The sequence below is a fragment of the Micropterus dolomieu genome, linkage group LG10 (genome assembly GCF_021292245.1).
Source record: "Micropterus dolomieu isolate WLL.071019.BEF.003 ecotype Adirondacks linkage group LG10, ASM2129224v1, whole genome shotgun sequence".
In the NCBI taxonomy this organism is placed as follows: Eukaryota; Metazoa; Chordata; class Actinopteri; order Centrarchiformes; family Centrarchidae; genus Micropterus; species Micropterus dolomieu.
The window spans coordinates 27847664-27861145 of record NC_060159.1 but is presented as its reverse complement, the minus strand read 5'-3'; the positions used below and the strand labels follow the sequence as shown (position 1 = coordinate 27861145).

The 13482-nt window shown below is 39.4% G+C and overlaps 1 protein-coding gene across 1 annotated transcript; it reads right to left on the bottom strand.

Moving 5' to 3' along the window:
- Positions 1-892: 892 nt before the first annotated feature.
- Positions 893-4593, bottom strand: LOC123977346 (interferon-induced protein 44-like). Its single transcript, XM_046059970.1, has 9 exons — positions 4578-4593; positions 4403-4459; positions 2891-2965; positions 2777-2804; positions 2408-2606; positions 2029-2187; positions 1571-1742; positions 1288-1388; positions 893-1200 (listed from the first exon to the last, which is right to left on the bottom strand). Coding segments are annotated over exons 1-9 (951 nt in total). The 5' UTR covers positions 4579-4593; the 3' UTR covers positions 893-1041.
- Between the last annotated feature and the right edge of the window lie 8889 nt (positions 4594-13482).

Genomic DNA, 13482 nt, shown 5'->3' with positions numbered 1-13482 from the left:
AACAGTAAAGTCACTATATACTCTATTTACTACATACGCTTTAAGTTAGTTTAACAGGTATATTGATTAAGTATTGGCTTTTTACTGATGAATGTCGCATTTAGGCCTCCTTTCAGTAGCAAGCTGTCATCACCTCAGTAATCTTCACTTCTCTCTGTGTGAGTCTATGTGTGTGTAGGAGCGCACACGATTTCTATATTCTTAGTTTGTTGTTCAGCATGTAACATTAGCTTGATTAAAGACAAATTAGGATACGTCGAGTTTATAACGTCCTCTCTGATTTTAAAGCATCAAGGTACCTGTCAACATCTCACAGGCTTCCAGCACACCTGAAGCAGGTAGCCACGACAACACCAACACGTTCTCACTCCCAACTCGTCACATATGGTCACTTGTTCAAGACCTATGGTCGAGAACCCTTATGCCACGAGTTCTGAAAATCTCAACTGTGTGAATCTTGCAAAACAGCTTTTAGCCTGAGAAGAAATCTCATCATGTTTTAATCTTGTGAGACTCCTACAGTTGATATTTGTCACACGCTCTCACGCCACACATCACTTTTCTCACACAGTCCACCCTGCGGAAACTGTCCTCTGCGTAGCGTGGTTGGGTGTTTGTCAGAGGCAACAAGTGTTTCTGTATGTGGTTGTGTTTTTCTTAGTATTTTATTTATGGCTGCACCTTTACAACAAAGGGAAATATGATGGTATACTGTGCATCATCTAGCTGAGTTTATTTGACATTACCGGGGGAAGAAGTTTTAGATACACTTTTACTTTTCACACAAACACTAAAATAATTTATATTTAGCATCTTCGTCTCTACTAGAATTTAAAATAAAGTTATGATGGTTTGATCATTTGAATAATTAACATGAGTGCAATACAGCAAATTAATATGTAGGCATATGTTTTTACAAAGCTGCAAACAGAAATACAAAGATGAACTGAATGTCACCCCTCCCTCCGCCACCTACACAGGATAGGTAAATATAGATAATGTATAGATGTCAGAATGGCTCTCTGAACATTACGCATCGTCTTATTGTTGTTGCATCTCTTCTCCGAAGTCGAGGATGAGCTTCAGTGTGTTCAGGATCAGTGAGTCAGTGTCGTTGTCGAAGTCGGTTTCTTCATGGTAGTTCTTCACAGGGAAGATGCAGTTCATGGGAAAACCCACGTCTGCACTGAACTGCTCCATCTAAGATAAAAGAATCACATCTCAGTTCACAAATTACAGCTCAGAGCTTTGTGCCAAGTGGAGATGTGTAAACTCATAAAAACTTACCAATAACTTCAGTTTCCTGCTCCTGTAGACGTTCTTTACATCTTGTTTGATTTCAGGACAAGCTGCATCAATTTTGGTGAGGACGGCCACTTGAGGAATTCCTGCCAGGAGAACAGGAAACATTAAGGTGGACCAATTACATTTGACTTTTATCCAGCCAGACCACAGCTGCTGTTCTACTACTATAGAAACCTACAGGAGGTAAATTAATCCGAGTGTTTGAATTTTTGGTTCCATCGACCTCAGTGTGGATACGAATGTACAAGTTGATTTCTGTTCTCACCCAGATCACTGGCCTCCTCCCTGATGTGCTGTATTGCTTCTACATCTTCTCTTTTCATCAGAGACACTGTGCTGGCATCAATGACACAAACCAGAATGTGCACTTTGTCGTTGGCAGTTGGATCTGTGTTGTAGAATCGATCCTCCTTTGATATCTTACATTTAAGATTAAACTGAAAAACAAAGTCAGATCAATTAAACTTAGGTATTTTTTTAAAAACTCTTCCGATATTTTTGTATTTGTGACCAATTGGAAAAACTTCCTTTTTATTTTATCTGAAATCACTCGTGAAGGCCACTGTACTCCAATGATAAAAACATTAATTTTCCCTGGTTGAACACAGGAGTTGCTGGTCAACGCTGCCTTGATTGGTTAGTTTCTTTTTGTGACTTCGGTGTTTTTTTAACATAAACACATAAATATGAACAGTCTCTGAGTTTTAAAAATGCAGTAACTACCGTGTAACCGTCTCTCACATATCCCTTCATCACCCGTTTGACGTCTTTCATGTGATTTATTCTGTTTTTGAAGCTGGTGTGTCCCAGGCCTGCCATGTCATTGAGGACAAACGGGTAAAAGGTGTTCCTGCTTCCTTTTTGGATCCTGTAGGTTGTGTACTGTGAACCACATGTAGAGAAAATGCAGATATTACACATTGTCTTTTAGTAGTTAGGTTATAGGGTTTACAAGAAAGTAATAAGTAATAATACTAATTAAAAAATATGTTCTCTCTGGTTCTGCTGCATCAATTTTAAAAGTTTTTAACATAGAGTTTGATAGTGTTTACTGAGTTTTAAACATGTAACTACAGTGATTGTGTGTTGGTTTTCTCCATACGCTTTTGGTGCAACTGACGGTAGAAGCGATGTTATCCACCCTAGCCTGTCTGCACATTCTGCCTTCTAACACGCTGCGGACTGAGTTGATGAAACTGGACTTTCCAGCTCCAACCAGACCATGAAGTAAAATCCTGAGCTGCCGGTTTTCAGGCTGGGGTGTGTAGTTGTTCACAGACTGCAGAGCGCTTTGTTTTTCTCTGCTCAGGGAAGGAAACTTAACATCACACTCAAAACAAAAACTGAGACAACATGCAACAACTGGGCTGTTAAAGAGTGAAAGAGGAAATAAAATAATAAAAACAAATAATCAAAAATAATTATACTGAGCTTTTTAGGTTTTCTGTGAAATAAAAAAGGACACACTCACCCCCAGTTTCTCCATGGCTGATCAAGAACTGACAAGTACAAGACAAAATGTTTGACCCCTGACACCACTGTACAACATGTGACTGAAAAATAATAAATCTGTGAGTCATCTTACATGGAGGTGGAGCTGGAAGTGGACATGGACGTGGAGGTGGAGCTGGATCAGAACTAGACCAGAATCCTCCCATTGCTGGAAAGTAAAGCATTTACTGAGTTCACATTTAAAGATCATTTAGTTTTTTGTCTTGGAAAGCCAAAATCACTTGATTGTATGTAGGGCTGACCCTGAATAGTCGGAGATTCGATGCTTCGATGGGCGGAGCCTGATTCGACTGTCGATCTCACTGTCGGGTTCAATTCCCACTGTGACCCATCCAACATTGTGTCCCTGAGCAAGACACTTAACCCCTAGTTGCTCCAGAGGCGTGCGACCTCTGACACATTGTAAGTCGCTTTGGATAAAGGCGTCAGCTAAATTAATAAATGTAAATGGGTCGACCTCACAGCCAAATCGAGCTCGGCCAACTTTCGGACTAACTACCCTCTCCCCCCAGCGTAAATAGGATCCGACGTTACCGCTGCACTCACTGCTATAATACGTGTATAAGATAAACAACAGTTGTATTAAGATTCAGGATTGACGATAAGCAAAAGTGTGTTTTTTTCAATAACGACGCTGAAAGCATTTGTCATTCATTTTGTGTTTGTTCATGAACCAAATTATTTTGGTTATATTTCGAATATTAGGCAATACTATGACTTTAGATATTTACGAAAAAAGAAATGTCATATTCTTTTATGAAAAGATTGATATTCATTCATATTCAAGCCTATTTGAACCTCTTTCTCTTATTTAAAAAACATTAGGCCGACATTCACAAATTTTCAAAATAAATCAATTATATTGAAGTATTATATGAATAATTAAAACAGTTAATATGTATAAAGAATTAACTATTTTTCTTTGTTGTTTGTTACGTGATCCCCCTGTGTATCTAGTTGTGCATGTTATATTTTTCTGTTTAATGTCAGCTATTTAGTTTTGGATGGAAGATTTTCATATTAATATGATTTAATAAAAACAAAAGTTGTATTGTCTATCACACAATACAGCCTAACATTGGGCTCTGTTGTTAACCTGTGAATGGTGATATGAAATGTTAGTGTAGTTTCTGAATTTAAAAATCCTACATGATGTTACTCACATTTGCAACAAAGTATGTTACACACCTTCAATAAGCTGGCATCAGAGCTCACTCGGCATTGGAGGGTTTAACAACTCACTACCACTCCGCCCTCGTTGGTTTCAGATGGCAGTCAATGTGGTGGACCCTTCGCATGAACACGCAAACGGAGTGCAAGTAGGTAGGGAGAGGGAGGACTTTAGGATAATTTATCACTGTTGATGAACCGCACAAAAAATATTTTCAATATCATTTTTAAATAACCAGCTCCTAGAAATAGACTCGCGAGGAACTGTGACGTGCATGTAGTTGTCGGCAGCACGGCGTGCACACAAAACTCTGCACAAGTGTTTTTACAATGATCATATTTTCTTTAGTGTCTCTGTTTACTGATGATCGGTTTTACAAGCATAAACAAAATGTACACCAAAGAAATGTCTTACCTTTGGTCAGCTGGGGCAGAGTGAAACGATGTGATGTGTCTGATGCTAGAATGATCACTGGTTAGAGTCCACAGTAAAAAACAAATGTGATTTATATACCACGCCTCACCTGAACATGTGACTTAACAGAAATCCCTTCAGTTTCTATAAACCACAGAGGACTTCAGACATTTACTTTCAGTTCCCAGATTCTGTTTTCCTTAAGTTATCTACTGATAAAGTTATCTACTGATAAAGTTATCTACTGATCCAAACAGTCTGTTCCTCTTTTGCTTTTAGATGGAAAGGGAATTGATGTTGCTTGGAGGCAGGAGTGAACTGGGGGGAAAACTGGCCTGCTAATTTGGCCCTGGTCAGGACTCAGGACTAAGCATGTGTCTCTGGGTCTTTAGAGACCTTTCAAGCTTGAGCTCTCCTGCATTATGTACAAGGTACAAGGTTGTTACAATATATAAAATAAAACTATATATAGTTATTTATATACATATATAAATACACGTATCCACCCCAAACTTTCCACAGTGCATTTTTTGAATTTGCATCTGGGCTGAATGTAAACAGCTAAGTCTGACAACCAAGCGTCATCGATGTAAAACAGAGTCCACCTCCTCTCATCTTGTCAGAGTCTTTCGCTGACAGCTCGGAACATGGACCACCTGCCGGGTGCTTGATCCGGGATGTTGACGGGGTCTCTGTAACGATGTGGGCACAACAGTCTCTGAACTCCGTTGTTTGGTCAACATGAGTCCCATTTTGTCCAGACCGGCTCTTCAGGAGCAGAATTAAGTCCAAGCCGGGCCAGCATGGCTCCTCTCCTGGCTGTCTTTCGTCTCCTCTGAGCGATCACCGCACCCGGCTCCGGTTGTTTGGGCCGGCTGGATCGTGGTCTGCTGCTCTTTAATTCAAAAACCCTGTCTTAGAGTTAATAAATGTTAAAAAAAAACAGATAAAAAACAAAAGTGTAGCAAAGTTTGAAGGAGCTACCGGCTGCTGCTTCTACAAGCACTGCCGGTTGCCATGGCATCTGTGATTTACATGTACATACAGCCTAGTGGCGACCTGGACCATACATCTGTAATTTACAAAATTTGGACCGACCAATTTGTTGGAGTTGGGCTACTCACATGCATAAAATTAAACAATACTGCCTGCAACCAAAGAGGGCAAAAAGAGAAAAGAAAAACTATTTTTCATCATGTTTTTTAACCATAATTCGAAGCACAAATGGCCGAGCTAGAGGTTAGTTCTGCATTTCAACCATTTCATCATGTTCACTGTCTGGACCTGTAACCACACACAATGGGCCAGCCAATCAACCCACTTACTACTCGATTTTACTGCAGTTATTTGGTTTATCAGCCCAATTGTCCAGCAGCCCACCAGTAAAACTCCCGGGACTCCTGATGGCCAATCCACCCTTGGAAAGATCAACTTCTTTTCAGTAGTTTAACTACAGCTACAGCTCTCACACTAATTAAGCTTTGGTTGTTCCACTAATGTAACTCAAATTTAGTAACTGCGACCTGGACCATACATCTGTAATTTACATGTACGTGCAGCCTATTGGCGACCTGCACACTGTGCCACTGGCGGCCATGTTAGAAAGCAGCCTGCATTGCCCTCTCACAAGCTGACAGAAATACTTTCACTTTCCATTAAAGTGTATTAAAAATGTATTTAGTCTATGCAGAATAAATGTAGGCTACACTGTAAAATCAAGACAGATGATCACAGGATTGATTCTGGTATATTACCAGAATCCTCTTGTTGCTCAGAGCATGGCTTTCTTTTGATGGAAATTTGCATTGGTTGCTATATGTGATGCCCGACGGTGAAGTAATTAAATGTCATGGTGAAAATGATCTTTGCCTCAGTAGTTGTTGTGTATATAATATTTATTGAGATGTATGGAGAGAGTAAATATGGGTGGCTCAAACAGTCCTGTTGGGCTGATTTACAGGGCTCTCTTTATATGTAGGATTACTGTACTTCATTCAAAAATATGCTGCTAACATGTTATTGCTACAATAATTCTTTGCATTGTACAGATTATGTTCATGGATGCTTTAGGAATAATAACTTGGATTTGGGGCCTCAGCTTTATCGATAACTTCATGTAGATTTAAAAGTTGTTTAAAATGTTGCACAGTGGCTGTTTTTAACCTGATGCACAGCAAATGAAACTTTCTTCTTCCAAAAATAGAAGATCTCTGGCCTGCACACGCTAAACAATACTGTATATATACACACAAAATGCATAGTAAATTTTGAGTAGCTTATTAACCAAGTACTGTTGTGGTACTGTGTGACGTGTGTGAACATGAGAGACAGCAGAGATCAGGGCAAAGGCCAGACAGGGTCAAAGTCAGCACCGCGCCCAGTCAAAGCACCAGTGGTGTGGTAAGATTGATCATGATATGGCTTATTTATTTACTGTACTCAAGCCTCAGCTGAGGTGCGTTTAATAAACTGGTAACTGCATTTGCTTTCAGTGTCTGTTCCCCCTGGATTTCAACTCATGTTAAAACCTAGATGGGTACTTCAAAGCTGTCGTACGTGTACTTAAAATATGTAGAAACAGAAAAAGACGCAGCTTTCACATCCAACACAAGAACAGCTGCATCGTAGAATGCTGACAGATACAACCATAGTGATCATGATCTGAAACAGGAATCCAGACTCTCCTCAGCTGATCTGGATCATTTACATTCTCATTTTTAAAATTAAAACGCGTCAAGTTTAAAGTGTTCTGTTCGAAGATGAGAATCCAGCAACTGAAGATGTGAACCTCCTTCAAACTCTTGTACTTATAGAATTTATCAGCGAGGTAATGATAAATCTCACCCCTCCTGTCAGACCTCCCCCCATAACACATGTTTATGAGCAGTGAGTGCACAGGTAGGCAGGTTGGCCAAAGGTTATTACAGTACTGCAGCCACAGATACCAGATTTCTGTCATTTTTGTGTCAGACAAGGGCGTCACTTTGTGTTGAAAAGTGGTGGGGACATTTAGGGGCTCATATTAGGGTTGTGACGAAACACTTAGACGTAATAATGCACAATATTGGAGTCACAAGAACAAGACAACAAGATACTCCAATGCTATTTATAAGAAATATTCATTGATAAAAAAGGCTACTGTTTAGGGGGTCTGGTGGTCCTCCCCCAGAAGATTTTGAGCATTAAACTCTTAATTTCCTGCATTCTAGAGACATTTTCTGCTCCAATTTATGGTGGAAAGGTCTTTATTTATATGAAAGGAAACAAAATTCATGTTGCCGGTTACAATTCAGAATATAAAAATATTATTGAATACAATGCAGTAAAGTTACTTTTTTGGACAAAGCAGATCAGTTTCTTCTATATTTACATTGCATTTTATTCATTCACTCATAGTGTGCAAGTAAACCTTTCTCATAGAATTTTTATTTTCTTGTTGCAAGATAATTTGCAGAAAACATTTAGCAAATGCTATCAAAAAGTGGTGGGGACAAAATCAGCCATTTCAAATAGTGTTGGGGGTGTAAATGACACCTATGGTGTCAGAGCATTAGATTTATTGATTGCTGTTGGAATTAAAGATGTAAGAATTTCAACAAAGAGAACAAAAACGCTTCTGAAATAAACTGCCTCACTCGGCTTTAATTTTGTCCAGGAGAAGAAGAAACTTAAAAACCTAAAACAATTACGACAACAAAATATAACAAAGAGCTTAAAAGGTCCAGTATGTAATATTTAAGAGGATCTAGTGACAGAAATGCAATATAAGATCCATAACTATGTTCTCATTGGTCTGTAAAGACCTGACATAATGAACCGTTGTGTTTTTTTATTTACCTTAGAATGTGACATTTCTATCTACAAACACTGCGGGTCGTCTTACATGGACATCGCCATGTTTCTACAGTAGCCCAAAATGGACAAACTGCTCCACAGACTGTGTTTAGTCACCATGTTGAATATGTACGTAAAGGAAGAAGTAGCAGTAGCCGACTGGTTTATTAGAAGTAAGAAAAGAAGTGAAATTTGGACAAATGGAGGAAGACATTTATTAAGAGCTGACAGAGTTTGAATCTCCCTCTTTGCTGTACTCTTCCAGGAGCACGGCATAACAGTCGACAAAATGACAGATGACGGCAGAAATCAAGGATGTGTGTGGCTTTTCCCAGATGGAAGGTGCTGATGCAGGACAAATGTTTTCTAAGCCACGTCAAAGTTTTGTTTTCTGCTGGGCAGGGAAGCTAGTCCAACTTTATGCTAATGAAAACTGTTTTATAGCTTCAGGGCAGAGCGGCTTCGTCCAGTAATTATACTGTCTATAGAATTAAAGGATAGATGGACCTGAGAGTGATGGAGTAGTACCTGCCAAAAAGCTAAAAGCTTTTTACAAGTATCTCAGCACATCGGAAGAATTTCTCTCTCACCTCTCCCAACACTTTGGTTAATCACTCTCTTCTACCAGTCTTCTCACTTAACTTGTTACATAAATGTGTAAGTGATGTATCCTCGTTCAAGTAATACATGAATGAACGTGTAACGTGCTGAATTAATACGCCCTCTTGTGTTTCCATTTATATAATACAGGGATGTTCAAGACAAGATGTTGCCTGGTGGTAATTTTAGGATTCACTGTGTGGTACACACAGTCCAAATCTAATAATCCAATCATTATGTGGCCAGTGGGGGTCATTCCAGTGTTGACAGGTATGAGGCAGGGACACGCCTCTCTAGCCGCCTGGAGGGGCGGACATTTCTTCTTCCATTCAAAAATAAAAATAGATTTAAAAAAACACTGACATTATTTTCTACTACAGCAAGGCATGAGCAAATTTGTGAAATTTGATTTAATTTGGACTTTAAGATTTTGAAACTCGATGATCCTTTAAGTATCAATTTAGATGTTTCAACCCATTGCACCTTAATCGACTGGTTTAAATCAGCTGGTTCTGGTCCCTCACAGATAGAAATAAGTGTTCAAGAAGAAAATAACAGCATGCTGCCCTCTGCTGGAGCTCCTGAGGGTCCAAACATGGACCTGCTGTCTAAACCAAGTCTGCTGCAGAAACACCACAGGGTGTTTTCTCCTGTCCAGAGTCAAAGCAGCGTCCAATTGGAGATTTTAGAGCATTTCATGCTTCATCTGTTGACAACCTTTATGCAGATGCTGATTTCCTTTTCCAGCAGGACATGCACCCGCCCACAGGGCCAGAACCACTAGGAACTGGTTTGCTGACCCTGGTGTTACTGTACACCAGCCGACTGGCCTGATCTGAACACCATAGAGAGTCTATGTGGTTCACGTCAAGATGAAGTGGGAGACACCAAACCGACAATACAGACGAGCTGAAAGCCGCAATCAAAGCAACCTGGGCGTCCACACACCTCATCACAGGCGGAGTGCCTCCATGTGGACAATTCTTTATAATACCTTCTTTATTCTAATATTTTGAGGAATGGAGTTTTGATTTCCATCAGCTGTGAGCACTAATCAAGATTGAAACCACTAAAGGTCTGAATATTTCACTTTGTATGTAATGAATCTACAATATATTAAAGTTTCACTTTTTTATTCCTATAATTAGGAAATAAATATTCTAATTTTATGAGATGCACCTGTATTCTCCTGTGCTTTCCAGTTTCAATGGATCAGCATCAGAAGCTGTGTCCTCCTCCATACACCTTTTGCTAAATGGACCTCACTCTGAGATGAGGACAGCAGATGTCCAAATACATTAGAGACAAAGAATTAGGTTATCAAGAACTGGACGTGGTCACAAAGACAAAGTCACAGTTGTGCCATATCTTCTCCACTTGATGACTGTCTTCACCGTGTTCCATGGTATATCTAATGCTTTGGAAAGTCTTTTGTACCCGTCTCCTGACTTATGTCTTTCAACAATGAGATCTCTGATGCTTTGAAAGCTCTCTGCAGACCGTGGCTTTTGCTTGGAGATGCAACTAAGAAAATATCAGGAAAATTCTACTAGAACAGCTGAACTTTACAGGTACTGGTCATATAATTAGAATATCATCAAAAAGTTCATTTATTTCAGTAATTCCATTCAAAAAGTGAAACTTGGATATTATATTCATTCATTCATTCCACACAGACTGATATGTTTCAAATGTTTATTTCATTTAATTGCGATGATTAAAACTGACAACTAGGACCATGTGGTAGGAGGCAGCATGGATATAAGCTCTGGAAAAAAACAATTAAAACAGCTCTTTAAAACTACTTTCAGAGCAGAAAGCTAACCAAACCCATGAACATTTGATAAAGAAAGTAATTTGGGAGAGATGAATAAAAAAAATGAGGTTTAACAAGAAAGAACAAACACATACTGGATGTACCGACACAACATTGGGAACAACACCGGGCAAGATGCAGCCCGCAGGTGAACAGGCGGAGTTACGCAGGCTGAGACAAGAGCACACAGAAGCGGCTGAGGATAACAAAAAGGCCCTGGCTAGGCTAGAGACCAACATGAAGGAGCTCATGGAAAGAACAACCTCACTAGAGCAACAGGTGAAACATGTGGAAGAGAGGCTGGGAAACACGGAGGACAAGACGGCGCGTCTGGAAAGAATGGCCTCCTTTCTCCTTCATAAGGAGGCTAAGCTCACTGCAAAGCGTGAAGACTTGGAATCAAGATCGAGACGCAATAATATGCGGATACATGGCATTCCGGAGGGCTCTGAGAAAAACAACATGATAGGTTTCGTAACTTTATCCACTCATCACTGCAAATTCCAGACGACATGGACATCCGAATTGAAAGAGCGCAGCACTCGTTAATCGCCAAACCGAAAGAAAGTGATGCTCCCCCGAGAGCAATCATTGTCCCGCTTCTTGGACGCACGTATGAAAGAACAGGTTATACAGCAAGCATGGAAACAAAAGACTACATATGAGGGACAAACTATCTACTTCAATCAAGACTACAAAACGGAAATACAAAAGAAGAGGAAACAGGTACGGGACGTCATTAAAAAACTTAAAGAGAACGTGAAGGCACAGTCCCCATATCCTGCACAGCTAAAAGTGTTTCTGGACTCTGGGATTAAGACGTTTGCTACACTCATGGAGGCTGCACCTATGCTGAAGGACATGGGGATCCATGTGGAGGAGGACGAGAGGGACAGACTACAGAGGATGATAATGAAAGACAGCTGGACCACAGTGACAGGGCAGAGGAGAGAGAAGAGGCAGCCACAAACCACAGAGGTGGATTTATAAGCAATCATCCAGTGACCTCAGGAATATGAGGATTGTGGTAAGGACTGAGGAAAGAATAGAAACGCATAAATAGACATATCTAAATATCTGCTCAATATAATGCACACTGAAAAGTTACGGAGCTTGTTAAAGGTATTACTATCTAGATAAATACACATGAATATTGGTTAGGGAGAGCAAAATTAATGCTCAGTTAGGGCAAGTAGCAAGTTTACACAACACCTTTGAAGTTGCAGTGCGCTTAGTGCTATTTTCTCAGAGAATACGCCACATCTCTCTGAGGATGGGACTGTTGGAAGTCACACTTTTTTGTTACTGTATAATAGTTCTGAAGGAGATGCTTAATGTTGACCTTTTTCACTGTGCAGTTTTGTACACGGTCGTTTTTTTTTGTTATGAGAGGTATAGAGTTGATGGTTGCGGTTTTGAACTGAACCTGATATGGACAGGCTGAAACTTGTGTCTTACAATGTCCACGGTTTGAATCATCCCATCAAGAAGTGGAAGATATTGAACCAGCTAAAAAATCTACATTGTTCAATTGCTCTACTACAAGAAACTCATCTGGTGGAGGATGAATATAAAAATCTAAGAAGAGAATGGGTTAATCAAGTATTCCATGCTTCATATGGCAAGAAAAGGGGCGTAGCTATATTAATCCATAAGTCCCTACCATTTTCTGTTGAATCAGTGATAAAGGATAATATGGGAAGATATGTAATGGTTGTTGGCTCCATAGGAGATATGACTATATCAATACTCAACATATATGCTCCGAATGAGGAAAATCTAGCAATCTTTAAAAACATAGCCAATGTTATTTCAAGCAATGCAAAGGGGATGGTACTGATGGGGGGGGGGACTTCAACACAGGACAAAATGGTAAATTAGACAGGCTACCACCAGAACAAGGACCAACTTCTAGAAAAATCGGAGTATTGAATGACGTCATTGAGGACTTAGGTCTTATTGATCAATGGAAAAACAATAATCCTAGAGAAGGATTTTACTTTTTATTCAAACCCACATGGTAGTTACTCTAGGATATATTTTTTTGTGTATCACAGCAACATATACACAAAGTTGTGGAATGTGGTATAGAGACAATAACTATAAGTGTCCACCCATTACTCTGTACAATTGACAAAGAATCTTTTTTTTAAATACTGGAGAATGAATGTGTCAGTCCTATCAGATGAGAAGGTAGTAAAGGAGATAAGAGAAAATCTGAAGGAATATCTGGAAATAAATGATAATGGCAAGGTATCACCAGCGACTCTATGGGATGGGGGCAAAGCAGTGATAAGGGGAAAAATCATAGAAGTAACCTCTAGACCAGGGGTATTCAATTAGATTTCAATGAGGTCTAGTTAGAGAAAATTTCCTGAAGCAAAGGTCCGGAACATCAAAACGACGAACTTGCGTTATCATTCAGTACTATAACCTATAGTTGTATCAACACATGTTTTTAGTCAACAATGGACTGTCAAATCAAATAATATTTCAGTCAGTTTTCACATCAAACTGGAAGGATAATAAATAATAAACTATTCAAATAATAAATTCTAAATTTAAGTAAACTAAAGTGCCTAATTTTTAGAAAAAATGTAATAAAAAGTGTAGCTTGAAGTGATGAAGTGTAGTCTTAACCAATTTTATAATAAACACACAACTGAACAGCTGTAATGCCTCCTCTTCTCTTTCATTTCCTCTTACAGAGCTTCCACTTTCCTACTTTCTGTTGTTCAGTGAGAAACGTGAGCTCCAGCTAGCATATTGGAGATCTATGAGATATTCTGGTTTTGAACTGCCCGTGGGAGGAATGTACATGTAAAAATCT